Below are 24,259 nucleotides of genomic sequence, written 5' to 3' on the forward strand. Positions count from 1 at the left end.
GTCCAAAGTACAGACCGTGCAGATCAAAGAAGATGTAATGACAAACAAGTTTAGACCAGTTTAATGCATTAGCTTGCACCTAGCAACCAAATGAAGCCTAGTAGCTGTATCCTTGACCAGCTATGCTGATTTTCTTGTCAGATCAGCTTTAAAATGTAGTCTCTCCCAGAGCATATTATGACTTGAATCTCTTATCCGTTATTCATTTTCCTACCTTTGGGTTACTTCCTACCGTGCCATGTTAGGCTATCTGTTGTGTAGTATGTCTCATGCCAGCTGGCGACTCTTAATGCCACTTCCTAAACAGGCACTGTCTGACTGTGCAGGCCAGACAGTGCAGATGGAATGTTAAAAGCATCACTGATGTCTCCTAACAGGTATTCTTTGTAGCTTTCAAGAGCCACTAAATCATTTGAACATATAAGGACAAGTAAGGCGAAAAGAGAGGACGATAAAGACAATAAGGACATGACAGTACGACAGAATGAAAGAATGAACTATTCTTTTTTTATAACAAATCCCTGTCAAGTGACCACATCACACACCTGTAAAAACAAGAGACTAAACAACAAAGGAAGTATGATAACCTGTTTTTATTGATATTAAAAATGAAAGTACATGGATTGTGCATTTTCGGATGTTCTAGCGTGCAGAGGTTAAATTAATGAAATACACACAGGCCGAGTGGGCTACTGACATAAACATGTTGTGATTGGTAGGCAAGAGATCCCTTCATATCCAGCCACCACATGTAGTTTTCTTCCTTCTACCCCATTCACAAGAAAATCAAGGAGCCTATTTCAACAATGTAATAATAAATGCAGTCCTAGCACAAATAAAACAAAAACCCACCATTTGATAAGCCATATGTGAAGTCGTTAGGAAAAAAAAGGTTATCTGGACAAGCCAAATAAAAATAATAATAATATAATATAATAAAATAATAATGATAATTGCACTGGTTTGTGGCACAACTGAAATCAAACAATCAAACAAAAAAGAGGCAGACACCAGTACTACATATGCGCACGGACACATGGAGGTCCAACAGTTAGAGCAGCAGGCCTCTGAGCCGCTGGTGCCATTTGGCTGCAGTAGCATCCTGGTACACGAGCATCATGTCGCTAGCCCACTCTCACCGACAAACACAGTCTGGGGGGGGGTTGGGGGGGGCAGAAACAAGCAGGCCGAGAGGACATTGGCTGTACATAAGCGTTACCTCTGTCCCGAATTGGCCGCAGGGACTGAGCAAGGTCCGCTTCACGTGGCAGGTGTGCAAAGAAAAAAGAAAACACATTTTGGGCACAGGTGCAACCAGATTAGATCAGATCAGAGGACTGGGCAGGTGGAGGGGGGATGCACGCGGTGAGCTCTAACCAGGAAGTCTCTGTCATCCACACACTCCAAGAGAGGGCGTTGAGCCATCCTCACTACATTTCATCTATTAACCATGTCTTTTCCTGAGTATTTTCAACCGCAGTAGATGTTTCCCCATGGTTGTATTTCATCAAATATATGTCGACAACGGAACATGACGTGGGGGAATTTTGGTGTAATTTGTATGTTAGGAATCATGTATGGCCAGATATGAGCCAACTTATGAAGAGAGAGAAAAGAATATTTGTGTATGGGTCACCTTGTAAAGAAAGAATGGCATATATCAGATATCACAACAGAATGGCTCTCATTTTTATATATGGCTCTGATGGCAGACACATGGTGACCATAACTTTCTGAGTCACTTTAACAGCATACTTTAACAGCAGTGCTCTGCTGGACAGCACACCCACATAATGCATGACCAGTCTGCCACAGTACTGACCTGCTCATTATAAAAACTGCTCCCAACATCAAATGGAGACAAAAAGAGCATTAATCCACCCCCCTCCCCTTTTCTGAACCAGACCAGACACACCAGATCAGACACACAGATACACAGCATCAACTGTTTGTCATGCACACGTGCCTATGCTTGCATAAAATGCATCTTCCACAAACATGAATACTAAAGTGGCTTACTCCAGGGCAGACATCGATAAACCCAATGTGTGTGTTCAGGCAATCTCAAACACTGCCGTTTTTTTTAATTCACACAGAACCTTTTTTTGGGGACAAAAGCCAGGGGAAGGAGAGTGTTTAGAATATGTGCCTATTTTGTGACATCACATGCCAAAGCAATCCAGGCTACTGCAGCTATTCATTTCACTTAACTTGGTGGCAAAAGAAAAGGAAAAAGGAAAATGTTTTCTTTTTGGTACAAAGCATCTACAAAACGCATGACAAGCAAAAAGAGAAAGTACAAAATAAGTCTGTCAGTTGCGTATCAGTGCTAAGTATATTATTTGGACAAATTTTCATATATATTTTATAACAAAATAAATAATGCCTTTATACAGTGCCATTATTTGTATTTAAACAACAAAAAAAGCTTGGCGGCTCATTTTGCAAGATACAGCTCCGACTAAAAGAAAATAACATGATGTCCCTGGAAACTGATAGTACATATTCAAGTATTTGTTTTCAAGCAAAAGCATGTGAATACTACCGATACACTATAAAAAACAAAATGTTAGTCGACATTATTGCTGTTTTTTTCCCTTTGACTTGAAGTTTGTGCCTTTTTGTAGGAAATGTAAAATAATATAACAACATCAATAAAAATAACAGAAAGAAACAGAAAAAATGTCTATCTTGCAAACAGGAATGTCACGGTAACACAATCTGACAGGGTCTCAAAACATCTTTTAAAAAAAAAAAAGAACAAAAACATCAGACTTGCTCTGTGCCCAAAGTGTCTCACTTTCTCAGGCACAAAACAGTGTTCGTGCACAGGCAGACAGGAAGTGGTGCACAGGCAGACAGGAAGTGGGCTCGTGATCCAGGGGTCCACATTATCCCTTTGTCGTCACCAAAACTGCTCCCCTTCGGAGAACCATGGCAGCATTCTGATGGCGCGGAGGCTATTCTCCATCTACCTGCTGCCGCCATGGCTTGGATACTGCATCGTGGTACACTGCCATATCTGCAGACAGTGACATCCCAGTTTCGCACTGCCAGAACCGAGCAATTCTCTTCGCTTTTTTATTTTTAAAGTCACACTTTCCCTAAAACGGAAAGTTTTAATAATTATTCAAAGAAACAAAAAGCGTGCATTTTCAACTTCCTCTTCTTTGAGTCCATTCCCAAAGGTAGCACCATGACATTTTTTGAGCTACACGTTCACTGTTCATAAAAAAATAGTGCCTTTTTTTCTTTACTTAAAAACTTTGACGTAATCCGTGGCAATGTGCAATCTGCAGACTTTTATTTCTGCTTTTTTTGTTTGTGATTAAAAGGTGCTGGAACAGGAATCTAATTTTAACAAATTCCTTACAGTGTGGATATCCCTCTGTATAGTTACAGGTGCAAACTATTAAGAAATGAACTAAAGAGAGATGCTCTTGATCTCAGGAAATTGGCATGGAATGAAGTTTTCTCTGCTTGCTGTTGTTCACGTTTTGTTTTCTTCCCCAAATGAAAGCCGTTTTGCCTTGTGTCCCCTTCCTCTTCAGCATTTGCCAAGCCATAAATCTCTTTCATCCTTCTTCTTTCCTTTTTTGTCTTTTTTTAAAGGATCCACCTGAATTGCCTTCCTTCTAATTGTTGACACTTTTTTTTACATCATTTGTGTGCGTCTGTGTTTGAGATTATGAGAGAGAGAGAGAGAGCTGAGACAGGACCACGTGTGCATGTCTGAGTGGAAGAGAGGTGGAGGGGAGGCGCTCTAGAGGACCGCCACAGAAATGACGTCAGAAGCAAAGCTATAATCCCCTTGTTTTTTTTCCAGCTCTTGTCTGTGCAAGCAATCCCCGGTTTCATTTGTGGCTGATGTGGCGTTCTGTGGCCAGCGTGGCCGACGGGAGCTTGCTGGGGAGGGTGATCAGGGGCCTGTGGAAGTCGGCCTGCTCCTGCACCTCGACGTCCTCCGCCTGTCGCCTGAACTTCCTGGCCCGGAGGATGGCGGGGACACCCCTCCGCAGCCTCTGTGCGGCCTTCCGCTGCCATACTTCGTATTTGGAATACTTCACGGTCAGAGGCTTCCTTGGGATGTCCTGTAGTACATGACAAAAAAAAACAAATCAAAGAAACTGATTAATTAAAGCTGGACTGCCCTCACGCAACACGCACACGGCCATTAAAGCTCCACTGATTGGATGCATGATGTGATGGAGAACAACACACAACCACCTTTTGTTTGGCTACAAACGCTCTGGGCGCAGACTACCCCACTGTTCTGAAGCAGCGTATTTCTTTTGAGCCAGGGCTCAAGTGACAGTTTTGTTGTTGTTGTTGCGTGACAGCATGCTCTGACTTCAATGCACTTTGAAAAGGAAGGAGCAGACCGAATTCCCAAGCACTCTCAATGGACACAGGAGAGACCAGCCATTGTTCTCCCACTGATCTCTTCCCCTGTGTCCCTTCCATCAACACAGTAAACACATTCCAGTTCAAACCACTATTCCTGGCAAACAAACTGTGCAAATAGTAGGCTCAGGCTCGAGAGGGCCCTTGCGGAAGGGAGGAATCCTGAGGATTTATGTGTCGTGAGCCATTGCATGTACACCCATTTTCAACCCTGTCACTCTCTTAACTGCTCTGTGAATGTGCTGTTCTCAAGTGTAGATCAATCACTGTGTTTATTCCTCTGATTTTTTTGCGTAGTTACTCAGGGTCTGGACGGCTGGTCTACAGCGTTGCCAATGCTCAACATATTTCAGTGCCAAGAGTACGCAGTGCTGTCGCCTCACAGAACACAGCATGATGCTTGTTTTGGAGCTTTACATGTAGTAATGACTTAATTTGAGGGGCATTTCGAACAAATGGCAGTCAGTGTGTTGCCATGGACGTGAGCTTGTGAAAATGTGAGGGAGTATTCTCTGAAAAACTCACACGCTCTCACTTCAGCTGCTTGTTATGACTGCGGGCTACACTAAATCTGTTTTAGACTTAGTAGAGCTTTGATAATGGTAAGGTAGTACTAAGTAGTTGCACATTGCACTTAGATTGAGAAGTCAGAGTCAAAACTGTTTTTGAGTTTCTTGATTCATTAATTCATTTCAATAATTTTCTAAATGGACACTTGCAGAGCAGAACTGACAGACCTGGCTGTTCACATTCTTCAGTGTGCTGACAACTTTTTACTATACTATTTTGGACTGAGCAGTCAATTGAAAACAGGACACTCACTGTGGTAACAGTCATCTCCCTATTTGGTCCACTCCATACTCATGTTTCATAATAGGGCATTCATTTCCACCACACAATTTGTCCAAAAATTCAACAATTAAACACAAAAGAACTCTGGACATGAGAAAGAAACTAGTTTAAGCATTCACTTTGAGGTATGTCTGGCCAAAAAGTCATTATTCATCAATTACTTATATTTGGAGCATATAATGAGAGAAAAATATAGCAATATTAAGCCCTCAAGACTGAAATACAAGTTTAAAAATAAAGACTGATCCCTTTAACACTTCATTCTTATATCAGGACCTCTTTAGTCTTTGACATATTTTCTCAGTACCTATGCATTTCAGAGCTTGGACGTTAGGTTTTTATGAGTGGTCCTTAGCATCAGCAGAGCAAAAAAAACACTACACAACTCATATTGCAACCAAAGCCAGGCCTTATTTCGTAACTTTTCCTTCTGGGATTTAATTCTGTTTTTATATGATTGAGCTGAAATGTTTGTTATTTCTGAAGCACAAGTGTCCATTTGGAATACCAAAAATTCTTAATGAAGAGGAAAAAAAGCTGACTCCACTTTCTCAACCTAGGTGCAGACCCTACACCACCAGTGAAGCTGACTGAAACATGCTCCTGAAACTGCTGTCATATTGCCAGCAGACACCTGCAGTCAATCTCTTTACCTGATTCCAATTATGCACTGAATCTCTTGCTTTTCCATCTCATTCTGCAAGGTGGGAATAGATCACCAATAAAGAGATCACTTAGCACCTTGTTAAGCACCCATTACTCAGCGTTATAAAGTGCTTAGCTTTAACATCCCTCAGAGTGAATGTGCTCAGAATTAAGAGAGAGAATTAAGACGCGGCAGATTGTCTTGTGGTGATGAGGCGAGTGCTGTCACGAACCTTGTTTAGAGGCGGTAACACGGGTATGACGTGGAGAGACGTGGCGGAGACGTCTCGTTCTGACTTGGCAGGTTTGGCGCAGTACTGCTCCAGCAGCAGCAGGTTACAGCTCTGGAAACAGCACTCTTCCACTATTCCTTTCTGGGCGCGCCGGCTGTTTGCCCTGCTGGGTGGCCTACCTGAAGATAGAAAAAGAAGAAGAAGAAGGAGAAGGAGAAGAAGAAATAATCACTTTTAAGGGAGGCTTAAAAATCAAGGGACATTCTTACTAGTGTCAACAACACCCACATCCAATTTCTACATTTTCTTAATTGCAATAAAATAATACTTGTCAATGACCTATAAGAATAATACCACAAGTCTGCAGTCAATCCATGCTATAATCTCTCTCCCCCAAGGAACTAATTGGGTGATCAGCAATTTCTTTATTGTACAAACACATGACAGCATAAACATTGCTACAGTTTTCAGATAACAGTCTAACATGGCAAATGTGAACACAAGTCAGCAATAGGCAGAAACTTCCAGCTCTTTTTAGTGAGTAAATACTAAATATGGAAGCAATCCTTTGACCTTGTCCCTTGCCAACTCAGCAAAGATAAAAAGAGACAATGAGACATGAACGAGGGAAGTCCACAGACACAGATCTGACAAAGAAACAGACGGATGGGGGAGGGGCCGAAGAGCAGGAGGCTATACAGAGGCCACATTCAGCACAAGCCTTGGTTTAAGTGCCGACACTTACACTTACATGGTAGTGTTTGGTGCCACATGAATGTCAACCAGGGAAAGCGCATATTTAATTGACAAAAGGGGACTGAGAGAAAACAAGCTAAATGGAAAGACAAAGGCTGTCTATGTTGCCCAAAGTGGATAATGATCTTTTTGGGTAGAGAGGATTCCAAAGGCAGTACAAAGCCTCTGTCTGTTTGAGGATGCCACTAAGAGAGATAGGACAGGTATTAAGGAGTTATTTTGCAGAACTTCCATTTGGACTCTGTATCAGGAGAAAGAGAGGGGTCAGACATAAAGTTGCCCTTCACAACAACTATACTTGCCCCTTTCTTTAAATGCTCAGTGTGGCATTGTGGAGTAGAGGTTGGGAACTAGGCTTAGGATCAGAGGATTGCGAGTTCACATCCTGCAAGTTCTATCAATGATTTACCCATGAGTGAGGTACATAACCTCAGTTACCTCAGTAAATATACAGCTGTACAAATGAATAATGTAGAATAGTAAAGTTACTTCAGATAAAGACATTTGCAAAGATAATACTGTCACTGGGAAATATCGCAAACAGCAGCAAAAATGTCTCTGAAGCTCGAAATTTCATTTAGGTTTCTTACATTAATGTTTTGGACTCGTTTAGATGCAACATTCTAAGCTATAACAACACCCCTGGTGCTGTTACACAACCTATTCTGAAGAATTGCTAAAGTGAAATTAATTATCGCTACTTTTTTTAATTGTATCATTTAACTCTTTCTATTCCTTTATTACAATAATAAAGAAATCTACGGAGAACAGCAATGTGAACTTCTCTGAAGTGGTGAAAGGAATACCTCTCGGGTACTATTACTTTACCCGCGGAATGTGCGAGTAAACAAACGGCCCTTTGTTTGCCTGTTTAGCGCTGTGCCTTAGCTGTGCCTGTGAGCCTTTCATATGCATTGGGGAGACCGAGAAAATGCGCTCACTCAGCACGAGCGCGGCGTAGGCATCTTCATCTACACAGCTGCTCGCTTACAAGTAGGCTATGCACTTGGGTACCTGTGCGCCTCTTCAAAACTGCATTCCCGATCACTCCCACACGTCCCACCCACAAATACCACAGGAGGAAAGTAGCCTGTTTACCCTCGAAAGTTCACAGTCTTTTGCTGCATTGTGACAGGCACAGCAAAACAACACGAAGAGGCGTGAATGAAAATTATTTTTTACGAAAATAAAAAGCAAAGCCACCCCACATTGAAAATCAAGTGTATGAAAAAAACTGCCACAAGTAAATGTGTGCGTGAACAAATGATTACACGTACTGAAATAGAAGCCCCTGTCTTCGCAGACGAATTGCAGTGCGTCTACCAGTTCTCCGCCACACAGCGTCTCTGCCGAAGCCATTTCAACGAAGTACAGCGCCAGTGCCATCATAAACATCAGCACTCGACTCGAGGAGGGCGTTCTTCTGATCTGAGGGGGGAAGACGCAAGTTAATGACTGCACGCTGCAAACACTTACATTCCAAAGCTTTCCACCTACAAACGGCGTTAAATTCATTTAATTTCACAACTGTAATTTCCTTTAAATTTTGAAACTCATGAATTAGCCATTTAAAAGCTGACGTGCAAAGGTGAGAATGTCTTCGTAACCATTCATATACAGTGATATATGCGGTTGTTTAAAACCTCACGGCTATATTGGATATCACTATTGTTAATATACGTTTTTACGAACAAGTGATTTTTGCATGACTCTTGCCGAAATGATTTATTACTATCATATCTCTCTCGTTCTAAAAAAAAAAGTGCTCGTGAGAAAATGCAATGTTATCTTTGAAGTACTACTCCAACTAGTTCTTACAAGTTGCAAGACCAGCTATTCAATATCCAAATAGCCCAATTTCCATACTCAGCAAAACTTTTCCCCAGATCACCTTCTTTTCTACCCGCAGCGCTATCGCCCCCTGGTGCTGTGTTCGGACACCCGGCTAACATATTTGTTCAAAGTTCAGCAAACATGAATGCTCAAGCAAAACGTGGATGTCAGAACTTGGACTGATATAAAGTAGAAAGGCATATGCAGAAATCCCGATAAACATAAATCAGTGGGACAAAAGTTGTTTTCGCAAAGTAAACTCAAAATACACGTTGTGCCATAAACACACTGAAGTACCACTAACCGTAGACTTTTGGTGTTTTTTTTTAACAGTGCAAAACAACTACAAATTTGGTAAGCAAATTCTCTTCACTCAGCAACTGTAGCCAGTCGCTTATGAGGCCAGACCTTTCAACTGTATACGTGACAGACGTTACATTCAAATTTGCAATAAAATATTTCTAAAGATTACCTTAATTCTTCTGTTTTCTATTCTTGAGCAGGTGTGACAGAAAGAATAGTGGCGATATCTTTGTTGGTCCTCCATGTCTGAATGCGTTACGCTTACTGTATCTGTTAAAATTATTTGGTAGAGAAGTTGCAGTTTAAGTAGTTTCCCGGTTGCGGCAAAAGAGATGTTGTGTGAAGCTGTCCCAAAGCTCAGGCGACAGGCAAAACTTCTCAGTGTGAAGTAATATATACCAAAACCCGCCCCTTGCCTCCCCCTCCTGTTTACCCCTTGCGCATGTGTGAATCGCGAAGACTCCAAAGATGATAGTAAGGGACCGTACTCTACTGAGAAACTCGGAAAAGTCATTCATGAATTTGGAACAGTAGTTATGAAGATCTGTTTTCCTCAGGCATTTTTTTCCTCGGTTGCTTAGCCACGCAATTTCAGTCTGATTTCCAGTCGCTTTTCAATTCACCCTGTAGAGACGGTCCTGGAAAAATTGAGCCGTTTCTCAGAAACTCAGAATAACAATCTACAATAGGTAATAATAAATTGTTGATTAAAACAATAAGACAAAAGAGGACGTGGGTCTTTAAGACTCTAAAAAGAGAATGTCGTGATTTTTGTTACCACCAACACATTGCAGACGTTTGTTATACGAACTTTGTCTGTTGTGTTACAAATAGTTTCGTGAACAAGACATCTACCTGAATACTGAGAAACAATGTAGGCTAACTATTGACCTCACACATCAAACCATTGACGCAGCTCACTATAGAGAGTTGTAAAAACGCGTTACATTTTCACGCGCCGCTGGAAAAGGCAAATGGGCATGAATAGAGTTTACTTAAGAGGGTAACGTAATTTTAGCGCTCGCTACTGGAGTAACCATGCATCCACAGCTTCGGCAGAGCCGATGCTGTCGTTTCAAACCAAAGCTTTACAGACCGATTTGGTCGACTGACGGGAGGTATTTAGATACCCTCTGGCTACAGGTCACGCAAAACAATTAAACCGAGCTTACATTTTTGCGCCTCATCAAAACAATGAGGTTTGCACGCCCTCAAAACACCTTCTCAAATGTGTGAACCAACTCCGCCAAAAGGACGCCAATGAAATGCCTTTCTAGATAATGTATCTATTCATTAGGATGTCGCTTAACGTATCCCATCAATGCCTCATCAAACAGTGAAATACTCTAGCACTTTACAAATTAATGACAGGTAAATGTAAATTGCATGCAATGTTAGTTTTATTATTTGTCTTTGTGCAATCAATACAAAATACTATAATTGTATTATTTATCAGCCACATTCTGATATCTTTGGTACCAATGAAATCGTTGCATGTAACGAACAGTGTATTGTCATTCTTTCACCTGACAGTATGGAAGTGACTGTTAAAATGAACTGTACCTTACTGAATTAATATTGAGCAGGAGAGACCATGGATGGGTGACACACCCTTTGTTGCATCTGGCCTGATTTTATTGTTTACTTTCTAAATCTAATTAAATGAAAGGGCAACAATGTACAAAGGTATTTTTTAAAATTTCAACTGAAAAAATACATGTATTTATTGTAATAGTCAGAATAGTGCTGGTCCTACATGGTACAACACCCTTCCCCATGCTCAAGATATTTATTGTAGATTGCATTGCTGTTTTGCAATAGAAAAGTAAAAAAGTAATGCATTCATAATACTGAAACAATGTTTTAGATGACGTATCACACATCTGTATATAATATGCTGACTCAACCATTCTATCCATTCCATTCTAAAATGTTACCTTTGAACTTTTTTTTTTTCACTACAAAATTTAGGGCAATTGCATTTCTGTCTTGTCTGTTCAAATTTAAGGAAAACCCTGATTAGGGACACTGATGAGGTTAGGTCAGGACCTTTTGAGCCATCACATGTATAAGTGATTTCCCTGAGATACAGGAATCATAGTTAGACACTCAGTGGAATGGATTTTTGAGTATCAGTTGAGAACATTCATTTTGTGCTCAAGTAATAGTTTCTTTGAAGATCTGGATGAATACTTTGAGTTATTGCCATTGTGGAATGTTCATTATCAGCCAAGTTTGAGCTCTTCAGCAGAGGGAACCAGGTTTAATCAGGTTTAAAGTGGGCATTAATTCTTTCTCAACATTAGGCTCACCTCTTCATGCCAAATATGAGGCTAATGAGCATTTCCTAAAAGCCCCGTTTCCACTTAATCTGACCTTGAGACATGCTTCCAATTGTCATTTGGATGTAGTCTGGCAAATTTAAGTTGCCTTTTGTACAGCTTGTATTCAAAATAAGCTGCTTCCTTATAGCTAAGCTATGATGTGTCATTCAGGCATGCAACTTCTGAATAGCTTCTTCCTGCCAGGGTTGTGACTGTATAAGTAACCTTAAATTTCTTAATAATGGACACTACAGTGGAAAGTGGTAGATTCAGTCCTCTGTGAATTCTTTCACAGCCATCGTCTGACTTCTGGAGGTCAGCAGGCTTCAGTGGGCTCTCAGACTTCAAATATAATCTGATTCTCTCAAGCGCATCTTGGCCTGCTGTCTCCTATTTTTGCTCCTTAAAATAGCAATCAATTGCTGCCGCTTCCATTATTTTGAACATCTTTCTTCTGAAGGACCAATAAAAGGCCTCTGTTGTATAGAAGGCAGGGTCTTTTCTACTGCTGAGAGGCTGCTCTCCACTTCTGTCAAGAGCCGACTCCAGCACTTCCTACTTTTCAGAGACGGGTGCCAGTCAATGACGTAAACTCTCAGATTTGTAACAGGGTTTTGAGACAAACCCTCCAATAAAAGGTATTGTGATGTTTTAGTATGAATGACTACCAATATCGCCTTTCATAAACGTGTCTTACAGCTTTTTACATCAGTTTTTAATTCATTAATATTGATTAATGAATATTATGTTTTGATGGCAGATAACAGCCAGGAATCAAAAATGACCTGCAATAACAAGCTCCTTGTTGGAATTTCTGCATGTTTTGCTTACCAGTTGCATCATTCACAGAGTTGGAATCTAAGATGATCATCTTATCAATGATGCTTATCTAAAGACGTTATTGTTAGGCAGAGTAATAACACCAGTATGGTTAGTTGCAGGAATACCACCAGTGAGAGTTTCAGAACCACATAGATTACTCGTCAGCCTCATCCAGGTGTAGGTAGACCACACTGTGTCAGTTTGAACCTGTTCAGAATAGTGGTTTCTGTTTTTTTGTTGAATTTCCTTTTCAGCAGGTCAACTGCCTCTCTCTCCTCCCCTACACGCCAGCACCACAGAGCAGCCCTTGTTCATACCTGCCTGAAAAGGAGTGAACATGGAAACCAAAACAGACAGAATCATTTTTCTACCGTTCATTTGCATTTCGCGTACAGTTCTGACAGGTATTCTGTGTTTTTTCATAACAGCAATTCTGGCATCAAAAAAATCTGATATCTGAAAAAAAATCTTACATAATTGGCATTGGAGTGCTAACATGACAACAGTGCCATCATTTGAACTATCCATGAATTTTCCCATTTGACAACTTTGTGACGCTAGCTGTCCATCCACAGTCGCTTCAGTGGAATGTCTGTACCTTTTTAATTCAATTCCATCTGTGTGAATATACATAGTTAAGGAGCACAGTACATTCTAATAAGGTTGTAGAAACATCAATCATTCAGAATGCAACATAAGAATAATAAAATCATAAAAATATCTTTCATCAATGCACTTTTTATATCTTTCTCACTGTCTTTTGTTACATTTGTCACACAATTCTTTGTTAGAGCTGTTTCAGTAATGGAGGAGTGCTGAGTTATTGCTTGGTAACTCAACTTCACTCTAAATATATTTACCTGTGATTGGCTTTATTGGCCACATTACGTATCATATTGGTAAGTGAATCAAGAGCGGCCAGTCCTGCCCTTGCCTGAGGTGTATCTGGATGTTTTACATATGTGACCCCTGCCACATTGATATATGGCTGAAGACAGGCCAGTGTTTATGACCTATTACATACAGATTAATATCTAAGAAAATATACCTTTGATTACAAATGCAGATATGTAACTATATAATTAAATATTTCAGTGTACAAAAAGGCCAAATTACTCACATGTAAAAACACATGTTCTTCATAAGTCAGAACCTGCAAAAATGTTGGCTTCTTTGCTCTTTATGACCCTCCCTTCTGTCTTTGTCAGCCAAGCTTAATGTGTGTCTCTGGGCTTGTGTGCCTCATTCTCATTTGTCTCTGGATAGGACAAACAGAATGACCAGATTCAACCTCAGGCAAACAGATGAAGATTTCAATACATAAGTGTGTCTTTAGTGCCTGTGTTTTCCTTATTAGTACTTTTAAAATCCTGCCTCAGGGTTGTATGCATGTGTGTGTAGATCCAATGAAGGGTGAGAGAGCGTTCTACCACATTGCAGTCACGGTTCATATAGTGTATTTGAATGTTTTAAAAATGTCTTTCACTTTGATTTTGTAATAAGTGTAAAATATAATTGGAAGTGTATTGTGCTGATCTTATAGAGATGCACATCCATTAAAAAATTGACCAAGTCAAGGCTATTTTGTAATAACGAACATAACACTCTCACATATGCATGTGTTCATATATTAGCTGAAGTAATATTGACAAACATTTTTATTTAGAAAACAGAGAAGCTACTCATCCTTATTTAGACCCTGGCAATCACAAAACCTGAGTACCAATGAGACATTAATTACCCTACTTCTCTGTTTGGACCAACCCCCATTGGTAGATTTTTGGACCAGTGTTGGATGTTACTGTGAGCCTATAAGCCTTAGTTACTGCTTATCTTCATAAAACAAAAGACATGACATATTCCTGAAATTCTTGCTGGAATAAGTAGCTGTAGTGAACAACGACACTGAAAAACAATTAAGCATCTGTCGGATCCCATGGTCAGAGAGTGAAGTTTCATGTACATAGCTTCATGGCTCCACCTAGTGGCAATATAAAAAGATACATGCCGGTACCTCATGAACCATGGTGAATATTGGGCTAAACCTCGATCTTAATCCGACGCTATCGAGGTGCTTAGGGATACATTGCATCTCCAGATGGACCTCAGTGCATCCCCAGTGGTCTCTTTACATCCTAAGGAGGATAGTCTACATTGTTTTTATGACTTTTTGTGGTTTGCAGTTGAATCACTGTTTTCTCCTGATGCTGGACCTGCCTCGACTCACTACAATCTGCATTTGTAATGCTGTCTGCTGTAAAATTGTACAGGTTTGCATTTTTGTACATTATCATTGTTCATTACATTACAAATACAAATAGTTTAGATTTGACTATATTGCAGCATGGTCAATAAGAACGCTTCAAAAATATGATTGCCTTCAATGATGAACTGAATAATATTCTCAAGAGAGACAATGTTAGAAGCAGGGTTAACATTCCTGAAAATAATGTAAAAACAACAATTTTCATTAAAAGAGGCTAGATTAAGATGGGAGATTTATCCTGTGTCATTTGTATATTAAAATACACTTACTTAGCCAGTACTTATGTATATGAAGTTCAGTATAAATATTTAGCACCTAGGGTCATTAACAGATGCTCCTATCCACAACAATTTAACTAATGTATACAATGTGGCAGATAAGGAGATATATAGCTAGAAAGTCACCCATAACACAATTGCAAGTGTTATTGTATAATCAAACATGTCACGATCAACATGTTGTTATGCACCATGCACACCAATCGCGTAGTCCACCAGTAATCAAAATCCTGTGGCATTCAGGATGTAAGTGCTAAATTAAAGTAGAGTCTGGGTTCAGGGAGTCAAGATGCAATCTACAGAGGTGGGAGTTATTATGTCAATCTACTGCTTCATATCAACATAACTGTTTGAGAAATTAAAGAAAATACACTTGTCCCATACATGTTCTAATATAATTTTCCCTACACAACTCCCTTCCCTGTAATTTAATCCAGCCCCCTCTCCGTAAATTTTCAGTGCTGGTAATCAAAGGTGTTTAAAAGAGGCCCCCCCGGAGGCTGAGCAGCGAGAGTCCAGACAGCAGCGGACAGGGAGACCCAGCCTCTTCTCAGCACCCTCCTCCAAGGAAAGGGTTCCACCAAAGCCAGGGATCGGAGCTGTGCGTCTGGTCGCCGTGCAGTCTACGGTTACAGCGGGTGTAAAGATGACTAACCTTCTCCTGAAAGGAGAACGTGTCACTGCGTCAGCTTTTTGCAGGGCTGACGAAGGCCGGATTGCTTTACCCAGAGGCACAATGTGCCAAAAAAAAGTTTCCATTAAGCTGGGGTGTTGGGTGCATGGGGGGGGAGAGTACTCATTAGAAATTCAGACTCCTCACATTATTCTGTCTGAGACCCCTTACATATCCCTGACTTAATCCCCTGTACCCCTGGTCGTATCATGTTTGCCACCTGCCCCAATTTCAATTTGTTCATTTGACAGCAAAACCGTAGGTGAATGTCACATTACAATGTCTTGCAGTTCTCAATCTTGGAGGTGAGAAAGAGGACATAGGTGAAGAAGAGGAGCATTGATAGCCTCCAGGAGCTGGAGGGGTCACCCCATAATATGCTGTGCATCAGAAATTACCTGCCAGAAATTTTAAACAGAATCACAGTGTCATGTTTCCCAAATGGAGATGACGAGGTCTCCCAGCACCAAATAAAAATGTGCATTCAGTAATATGGTTTTTCTGGCCGTGTTAGTCATGAACCAGTGAGAGTCATGGAAGAACAGCAACACAATGGCAAGAAGTGGAAGTGGAAGACAAGAGGCTTATTAAGCTTTGTAGTGAACATGAGTGCTATCCATTTGTGGAAACCTAGCTACCACAACAAACAATAGAGGCACATTAGGTTGAGAGAAGTTGCCAGCTGGCTCAGTAGAAGGGGCAGGTGATTTTGTATATCCTTCTCAGCTAGCTAACAACAAAATAGGGAGCTTGGAAGCTAATGCTGGTAATAATCATAGTCACATCCTTAGCTGCTAACACACTATGCCTCCAAAATTTAAAACCCTTGCACTGCGTTGCTGCTGAATCCAACGATTCCTCAATCGGCAAGATTGTACAGTCAGGTAGACTTGCAGGATAATTACTTCGATTTAAAGAAAAGAACACAGACTACAGTTTTCTTTTGACATTAGCAGCATAGTGTGTGCAAGAGAGTCTTTTTAGAGACATAGTTCAATTAATCCCCAACGGAGTTCTTTTTCAAAATTTTATTAGTTCTTTCCGGTGCTTAAAATCTATTTTTGTGTGATAAGTGTGTCCCACTGGAAGATTGTTTTACATCTAAACATGATATTTACAAAATGTATATCACATGTCTTTTCCCCCAAGCACCAAAGCAAGGTACTGTATGTAAAAACAGGTTAGAAACATGCCATGTGTTGCGACTAAAAATATGTTATGACTCAATCTCCCTATTGGGTTTCTACAAACAGATGGAGGGTAACCTACAAACATTTGAATAGTTTTCTTGCTGTTTAGGTTAGCTAGCAAGCTAAATATAAAAATCAAAGCAGCAACATTGTTGGTTAGTCATTGAGATACACTGAAAATACACTGTGCTACATCTGTATTTGTATCTGTATATGAGCTGCAAAGTCATATGAATGCACTCTTTTTTAAAACTAAAAGTGACTAAAATATCAATTAAAGATTTAACACAAATAACAATATATTTAATAATATATTTGAAAACTCTTGGAACACATTGAGGATGCATGAGAATTTGTTCTCTATGGGCACTTAAATATCACCAACAGGAAAGAGGGGAAAAAGACTGAACAATGCTTTATTAAAGAAATAAAGTAATTATTTAGTAATTAGGATTTTGAATCAGCTTGGGATGCCACAGGCATATTGGTATCACACACAACACCAGGATAAGCCATACCAGCCACGGTATCAGCTGTGCTGGCATTTGGCTTCGGCATTTGGACCAGCGAGGACGGAGAGTGAGGACTCAGTGAGACACTTGGATGGTCAGGGCTTTGGCGCCGCATGCCTTTTCCAAATTCGACACCACATTGCGCTGATGTTTGTGGCTTTTGGCGCGGCAGGCTGGAGAAGGCCACAGACCTGCCAGAGGCCTCAGTCTGTCCAGAGGCTGCTGCGCCTTCCTTACAATAACCAGGGAGGCTGGAGATTGCGTGTGCAGTAGCTGGTTGACCGGGTGCACAGTGGGAATCTGCAGGAAGGTGGTCAGGCAATCTGCGCTGTTCAGAGCTGCATAGTAACGCCGCCACCATGGGTGGATTTCTGTCTTCCTCCTTACCTTGCTGCCACTCTTCCTCGAACTTCATCTCCACCAGCTCGACTTTAGCACGTGCCTCTCTCTCTGTGCCCGTTTTTGTCTTTTTGCTCCCTCCTCGCCTCGCCCAGCGGAGTAGGGACCGGAAACGTTCCACCACCCCCTGTTTATTTCGCTTCCCTGTATTTGCCCCTTCGCTCGCTTTTCTTTTCACCTCTGTGCTTCTTGTCTCTAGCCCCACCAAAGCCGCGCTCCTCGTCTCAGCCACCGCGTTCTCCGTCAGGTCAATCTCTTCCCATCTCTCCTCCGCCACACTTCCTTCCTCCCAGTTTCCTTCTGTGCCTGTCACCCTCCTCTCCATCCGCCTCCTCAGTTCCCTCATCTCCCCCTCCGCGCGCTCCCTTTCCATCCTCCTCTGCGCCTCTGAGCACTCCAGCTCTGTCTGCATGTGCTCCCTCTCTCTCCGCCACTGCTCCCGCCACCTCCTCACCTCCGCCTCCCTGCCCTCCCTCGCCCTCTCCCACGCCTCCCTCTCCAGCTTCCTCTGCTCCTTCATGTGCCGCATCACTTTCATCCACTGCGCCCTCTCGCGCCTCATCTCCCCCTCCACGCCGCCCCTCTCCCTCTCCCACTCCCTCCTCTCCGCATCCCTTTGCTTCTCTGCACTCTCCCTCTCTTTCTCCCCGTGCTTCTTCTCCATCCTCCAGAGTTCCCTCCATCTCTTCGCCTCCGCCTCCATGCTTTCTCTCTCCATCAGAGCTTTCGACTGCAGCCTCCTCTGCTCCTCCTTAAACTCCCTCTCCTTCTCTGCGCGCTCCCTCTCCCTCCTCTTCTCCCTCTCAGCACACTCCCTTTCCAGCGCCATCACGGTCTCCATTTTTCCGAACCATCTCTCAATCTCCACCCTCACCTCTGCCTCCACACTCCCTTCCACCATCGCCCACAGCTTTTTCATCTCATCCCATGCCTCCTCCAGCTCCTTCCTCTCCTTCATCCTCTCCTCTCCTTTGGCCTTCATCCACCTCTCCACTCTCTGTGTGTCCCTCTGATGTTGCTGTTGCTCCTTCTCTATTGCCACTGCCTCCTCTGTATTGAGGGTTTTTGCCCTGTCTGCCCCTCTCCTTCTCTGTTAAATACAGAAACAGTGGTTGGCACAGGAAAGCTTGTCTTTATGAATACAGTGTGTTTCCTTTATATATGGAGCCTCCTTGTACTATTTCTTCTTGCCAAAGAGGCATCCTGGGGATGCCTTCAAGTTCAAGGTAATGTTGGTAAGATTCAAGGGTAAGATTTATAACATATAAATGGGCTATTTATATATAGCCCCACAGGGCTATTAGTCTACTCTAGTTCATGTGCGCCTGTGACTGCAAAAAATGCAGTTTTAAAAATATAATATCACCGCAAAATCAATCAAGTAACATTTACTACATTTTATTTACGCAAGCACTTTACAACACCATACCACATCTGTGTATAAATAGGCCTATACATGCCGACTTACCATACAACCTAAAGCAACACCGACAGTTTTTCTTATACGATCCATTAGTGTGTACTCTCTCACGTGATGAAAGACATCGCGTTTCTTCAGTAGAACTCAGTTGGCTTGTAGTAGTAAACGCTGTCATATACTAGCTGTTTCACCTTTATTGTGCCGTCATGATATCGTTTCTGTTGCATGGTGCCCATGTATCAAGGCATGTGATCAACGTTCCACATCAGGAAAGCGTGAAGTGGAAGTGACCACCAACAGAACTTTCTTGATTAGATTTCTTAAAAAGATGGGGCATCCCTACCCCACTTTTTCGCTGTGGCAGCGCAGCCATGTTCAGCGATAAAATTGCTTGATTATCACACCTCTTCAAGACTGACTGGACCTATAGCTGTCAATGTACAATCGCTACTCCGGTTTACAGGTCTGATGATGGCAACGTGCGCTGTTGGAACGCACGCCACATGTCATGTCACAATACCTAGGTCGTTTGAGCTTTTCATAATCGAACAGCATTTGTTGCTGTAGCGTTTCTCTCAAAACTGTCAGTTTAAATTTTGTTTAAAAATAAATAATGACGTGAGAGGGCTGTTGCAGTATTATTTAATTTTCCCACTTCTTCGGCTTTGTAAACGCTTACGTTTATTCATTGTCTCCGCCAGATGGCGTATGTTGACGGTTGAGTGTAGCACCTCCGTCTGAAGAAAATCAGTCGCGTCAATTTTTTTGCCTTTGTGTTAACAACAGGGACATCTATGGCTGGTTACCTTGCCTATATAAAAGTATGAACTGACTACCCAGCATATTGGCATATTGTGAGAGGTGTGTGCAAGAAAGAGTGACGTTAGTTAATGTAAAAACCAGTGATGTAGTAGCCGGCTGGTGCATGTGTGGTTTCGTGTTCCAATCTATCGGATAAAAAACATGGGATATCAAATGAACACGTAAAAACCAACATAAAATGTTTCAACCAACGTGCCCCCAACTCCTTCAAGCCCAATTTAAAGGTTTATGAATAATCTCAATTACAAATTTATTATCTATCGGTAATAAAAATACATTAGCCCCCACTCAGATCTCTCATGTGCAGGCTAGGCATACAAACAAATCTGTTCATAAAAAGTGAAAATTTTGTATCGTTCTAAATCATAATTACTGTACTGTAATGTGCTGTTTGACTCTTCTACACATTTTTGTGGTGAACTGGATCTTTTTCAAATTCTATTCCACTCACTATCACAGCCCCCCAACACCCCCCACCAACACCACCACCCCTCACACATGCATTCACAACCATACTGTACACACACCATACTCCAATGCTTTGAGCTTTGGTTTCCAAAATATCTCCATGACATCATTCCAACATTTGGTTTGAGCTTAAATTAAAAGCTTTAAGGACAGGCAGTGACTAACTCCAACCCTCTCACATTCCCACACTGGAAAAGCTGAGCAATATTTTAGACCACACACAGGCTCACATGAGATAAAGTGATTGCTGGGCCATCTATATGGGTTCTGGAAATATCAGAAAGACCTTTGGTACTCTCCAGAAAAGACCCAGCAGTCCAGTTGTGTGGATATTGGGCCCAGAGCAGGCTGAGAGAAGCATGACAAGAATGACTTTCTCCAGAACATATCAGCACTAATGGTGACATAGCTCAGCACTTCAGCTGAAGTCACCTGTTACCTTGTTATCAATATGACAACTCAACTGTGTACAGTACATAAAGTTTGTATTTCCAGAGAGTGGAGTACAAGATTTGAAACCTGATTTTTATTCATTTATTCATTTATTTATTCATTTCTTTATTTATTTTCTTGCAATGACAAGCAGTTGTATGATCTTACTAAAGGGTGAGGTGGATGGACATTATTTATCAATATTAACTCACTGTCAGAGACAGGGCTGTTTTGGCAAATTACATGTAATGCACATTATTAGAGCTTCAAGAACAAGCACATGGATATAGAATAACAAGCAGCACATCAGTAGTAAAGAAAAAGTCTGCAAGGGGATATAAGCACAGAACCAATCAGACACAAGCTTAATAACCTTTAGGAAATCATTTTCATAAAAAGTGTAAAACAAAGAACCATAAGAGCAACCATATGGGCTCACACCATCATGCACAGAATGCTGAACAGCAATTTATAATGCTGTTGAGGTGTTAGGATCTAGGCATTGGACACATTGTGGTTCTGAGAACCATGATGTAGTGGGAACAGCGGGTCACCAAAAGATCACTGTAATTGGTTACAGGAAGCTCGTTCCACAATGGGGACAGAGGCAAGAAAAAGAGACAAGTTTTGAATGCAAAGCCAGCAGTGATAAAATGTCACACAGAAACACAATCAACGCCATTAGTAAAGGGCCCAGTTTATGTCAGTCATTTCTTTCTTTCCTGGAGAGGGTGAAGGCTTTTCATGCAAGTGAGAAGCACCCATAATGGTAATGTTTATCATTCCCAATTACCACTGGGTCAAAGGAGGTTATCCTAGTAGATCTACATGGTGACAGGACAGAGTTTAAGAAGACAGCCATTCATTAATTCATTTTGCTGTTAGTCTTGTACAGGTGCCAGTTGTTGTTAAAGCATTGTTGTGATGGTCACGGTTACAGTGCTGTAGATGTAATGGCATACTCTGGAAGTGAGATTGGGTGGTGTTTCCAAGGTGTTCCAAATAAGTCACTGTGAGTCTGGGGTCCCGTTCCTAGCAGAAAGGGAATTAAATCTGTCAAAGTCATGGAATGGGCAGAAATGTTGGAGTCAATGACATATTCTGGCAGCTGTAAACACAACAATTTTTTGTGTTTGTAGACAATCTGTAGCAGATGTTTTGCTGGCAAACATGATCGCCTTGCTGATGTGCAGTTTATTCTTGTTTACGGGTGGTGAAATATATATTGAGCCTCAGAGACCATTAAAGACACACAATATGGGTGGGTCAATTCAGACATTCCCCTGGATGTTGCAGTGATGTTATAAAGACCCACACGCAGTGACCTTTGACCTAAGATCTGCTGGGGAAGCACTGGTGTTGAACCTGAATGTAAGAAGGAACAACATGGAAATACAGGAACTAGGCTATGAGTGGACCCGGTGGTGAGAAAGGAGCTGTAGAGGAGGTCAGCTGAGCTGAGGAGCTGCTGCTTGGTAGGTGGATTATTACTCAGTGGGTGAATTCCCACAGTCCGATCCAATGACTTTCCCCTTGCCAGAGTTATGCCAGGGACCAGGGGGTTTATATATCACACTCTAGCCTGGAGCAACTGATACTCAAGCCACGTCAATGGCCACCCACTAACTACACTGGTATAACTCCACCTTTTAGTATTTACTACTAAATTACCTTTCTTGATGTGTGTTGGGGGGTCCTGTATGTCATCATTTTCCAATATTGAGAATCTTTAATGCGTCTTAATATTCCTGACTCAGGGATGAAGTCTTGCATAAATGTTTGTAAACACCATTTACACATGTTGTAAACTTAACTTCACTTAATTCCCCATTTAGAACCATTGATCAACAAGCAACAATAAGCAACAATCAGCATTTACCAACACACTGGCTCATAGCATTGCTAGCTATTAGTTACCTTTACGCACACTGTTCAGCATCCCCTTTACAAAGGTATAATGGATGTGCCATCTAGCAATGTATATCATGACCTAGCCTAGCTACACCATACACAAACAATCATTGACATATCAAGCCAGGTGTGCATGGCGTGGTGGACTGACAATGGTTGCGGCTTTGCCAAGGATATACAGCATCCCATGGCATCCCGCTTGTGCACACCCTTGTGCAAAAATCTTGGCACCATGGATTGTGATTCAATTACAGTGCATATGTTCAGCAAATGGGTTGGATACAAATAGCTAGCTTGAACCACAGTCTTGAGTTTCTATTTGGCTTTCTTACAAATTAGAGAGCAAGCCAAAGTAAAAAATTATGTTGAGTCATATTAACAAAGAAAGGAGTATGGGTTGGCCAACTAGAAATATGATAAAACAGCTGTAATCCCAGTTGTGGAAGGCCATTATACCTTATGGGAAAAAATAATTCTTGGTTTTATTTCGGAGTTTAACGGAATGTTCTTCCACTACTGCATTTCTGGAGGTGTGAGGACCTCCAGTGCATTTTTTATGACACGAGACTTCCGGCTGAGATTATTCAGTCAGACTTGGTACTCATTGTCCATCCTGTTGGTGGTGCTGTTCACTTTTTGTTACTTACTGATCTCTAGGCAGCAGGCTGCAGCTGGTAATCAGCTGTAGCGTAAAGTAGCTGAGAGTTTGCTTTTATGATAACCGATTTTTGAGGCGCACTTTCCGCACACGGAGCACAGATTCCATCGCACAAATTGCTGATCCGCGCACACGTCTAAGTATGGGCGGGGCTGTTTGGCATTCGCATTGTCCAGTAACAAAGAATGTTGACAGACAGGACAATCTCCTGCCAGCCACACTGTGAGCCTGTGACCCTGCAAAAAGCCATAAACAACATTCCTACTCTCAGTAGCTTCTGATTCATACTGAAACACCTTCCACCGAGCTCTGTGCTCACACAGCTGGGAGAGCTGGCAGGCAAATTAATGCTTCACATTAACCCCATGGCATTATATTACAGTTTATTTATCTGCTTGACACCCACTGTTCTCCAGGGCAACCTACACATACATACACTGTGGACAATGGATAATGCAGAACATCCATTTACTGCATGTAGCTGGTTATTTCCTTAAGTGTTTCAGGTTATATGAATGCCCAAGATATACAAGCAAATCCTCGGTCAGTGACAGCTTCTGGTCAGGTCCAGCTCCCAGACCAGCACAGTGATGCACTGCCACTCAGTGTTTAGTTCAGCCAAGTCCTGCATCTGACGTCTTGAACCAGGGAAGAATCCATCACGTAACCTCTTAACTCGTACGGGTATCAATGTAGGTGCTGTGTGATTGAACTAGGTAGGCTACTTATGCGCTAAACGCAAAAGTATATAAGACAGTATGCAGTTACAGTACAGATATTCTTGGAATATGCATTATAACGCTTAGGACCTCCTTTCGGTCCATCAGAGACGCACAGACCCGTTTTAATGGTCCTCTTGTTTAGGAGCTTGACAGCACTTGTCTGGCGCTTCAACTAAACGTCCGCATTTATATGACAGACGCTCTTATCCAGAAAGACTTACATTTATAATGAAGCTTATGCTACCTGAGGGAAATAACTGATGAGTGGAAACATTTATGAACCCAGAATCCCAAATACTTCCTATCTTGCTAATATGTTTTTCATTGGAAATATTG

The 24,259-nt window shown here is 41.6% G+C and overlaps 1 protein-coding gene across 1 annotated transcript; it reads right to left on the minus strand.

Annotated features, from left to right (window-relative positions):
• Positions 1-961: 961 nt before the first annotated feature.
• Positions 962-9,381, minus strand: LOC118787815 (insulin-like growth factor II). Its single transcript, XM_036543508.1, has 4 exons — positions 9,196-9,381; positions 8,168-8,318; positions 6,135-6,313; positions 962-4,091 (listed from the first exon to the last, which is right to left on the minus strand). The coding sequence occupies exons 1-4, from the start codon at positions 9,268-9,270 to the stop codon at positions 3,855-3,857; spliced, it is 642 nt and encodes a 213-aa protein (XP_036399401.1). The 5' UTR covers positions 9,271-9,381; the 3' UTR covers positions 962-3,854.
• Positions 9,382-24,259: the final 14,878 nt, after the last annotated feature.

Source organism: Megalops cyprinoides, chromosome 13 (genome assembly GCF_013368585.1).
Source record: "Megalops cyprinoides isolate fMegCyp1 chromosome 13, fMegCyp1.pri, whole genome shotgun sequence".
In the NCBI taxonomy this organism is placed as follows: Eukaryota; Metazoa; Chordata; class Actinopteri; order Elopiformes; family Megalopidae; genus Megalops; species Megalops cyprinoides.

Coding starts and splice junctions, on each gene's coding strand:
- LOC118787815 (XM_036543508.1), bottom strand. CDS start 9,270: ATGGAGGACCAACAAAGATATCGCCACTATTCTTTCTGTCACACCTGC. Junction 8,319..9,195: donor TAGAAAACAGAAGAATTAAG/GTAATCTTTAGA, acceptor TTCCCCCCTCAG/ATCAGAAGAACGCCCTCCTC. Junction 6,314..8,167: donor AGACAGGGGCTTCTATTTCA/GTACGTGTAATC, acceptor TTCTATCTTCAG/GTAGGCCACCCAGCAGGGCA.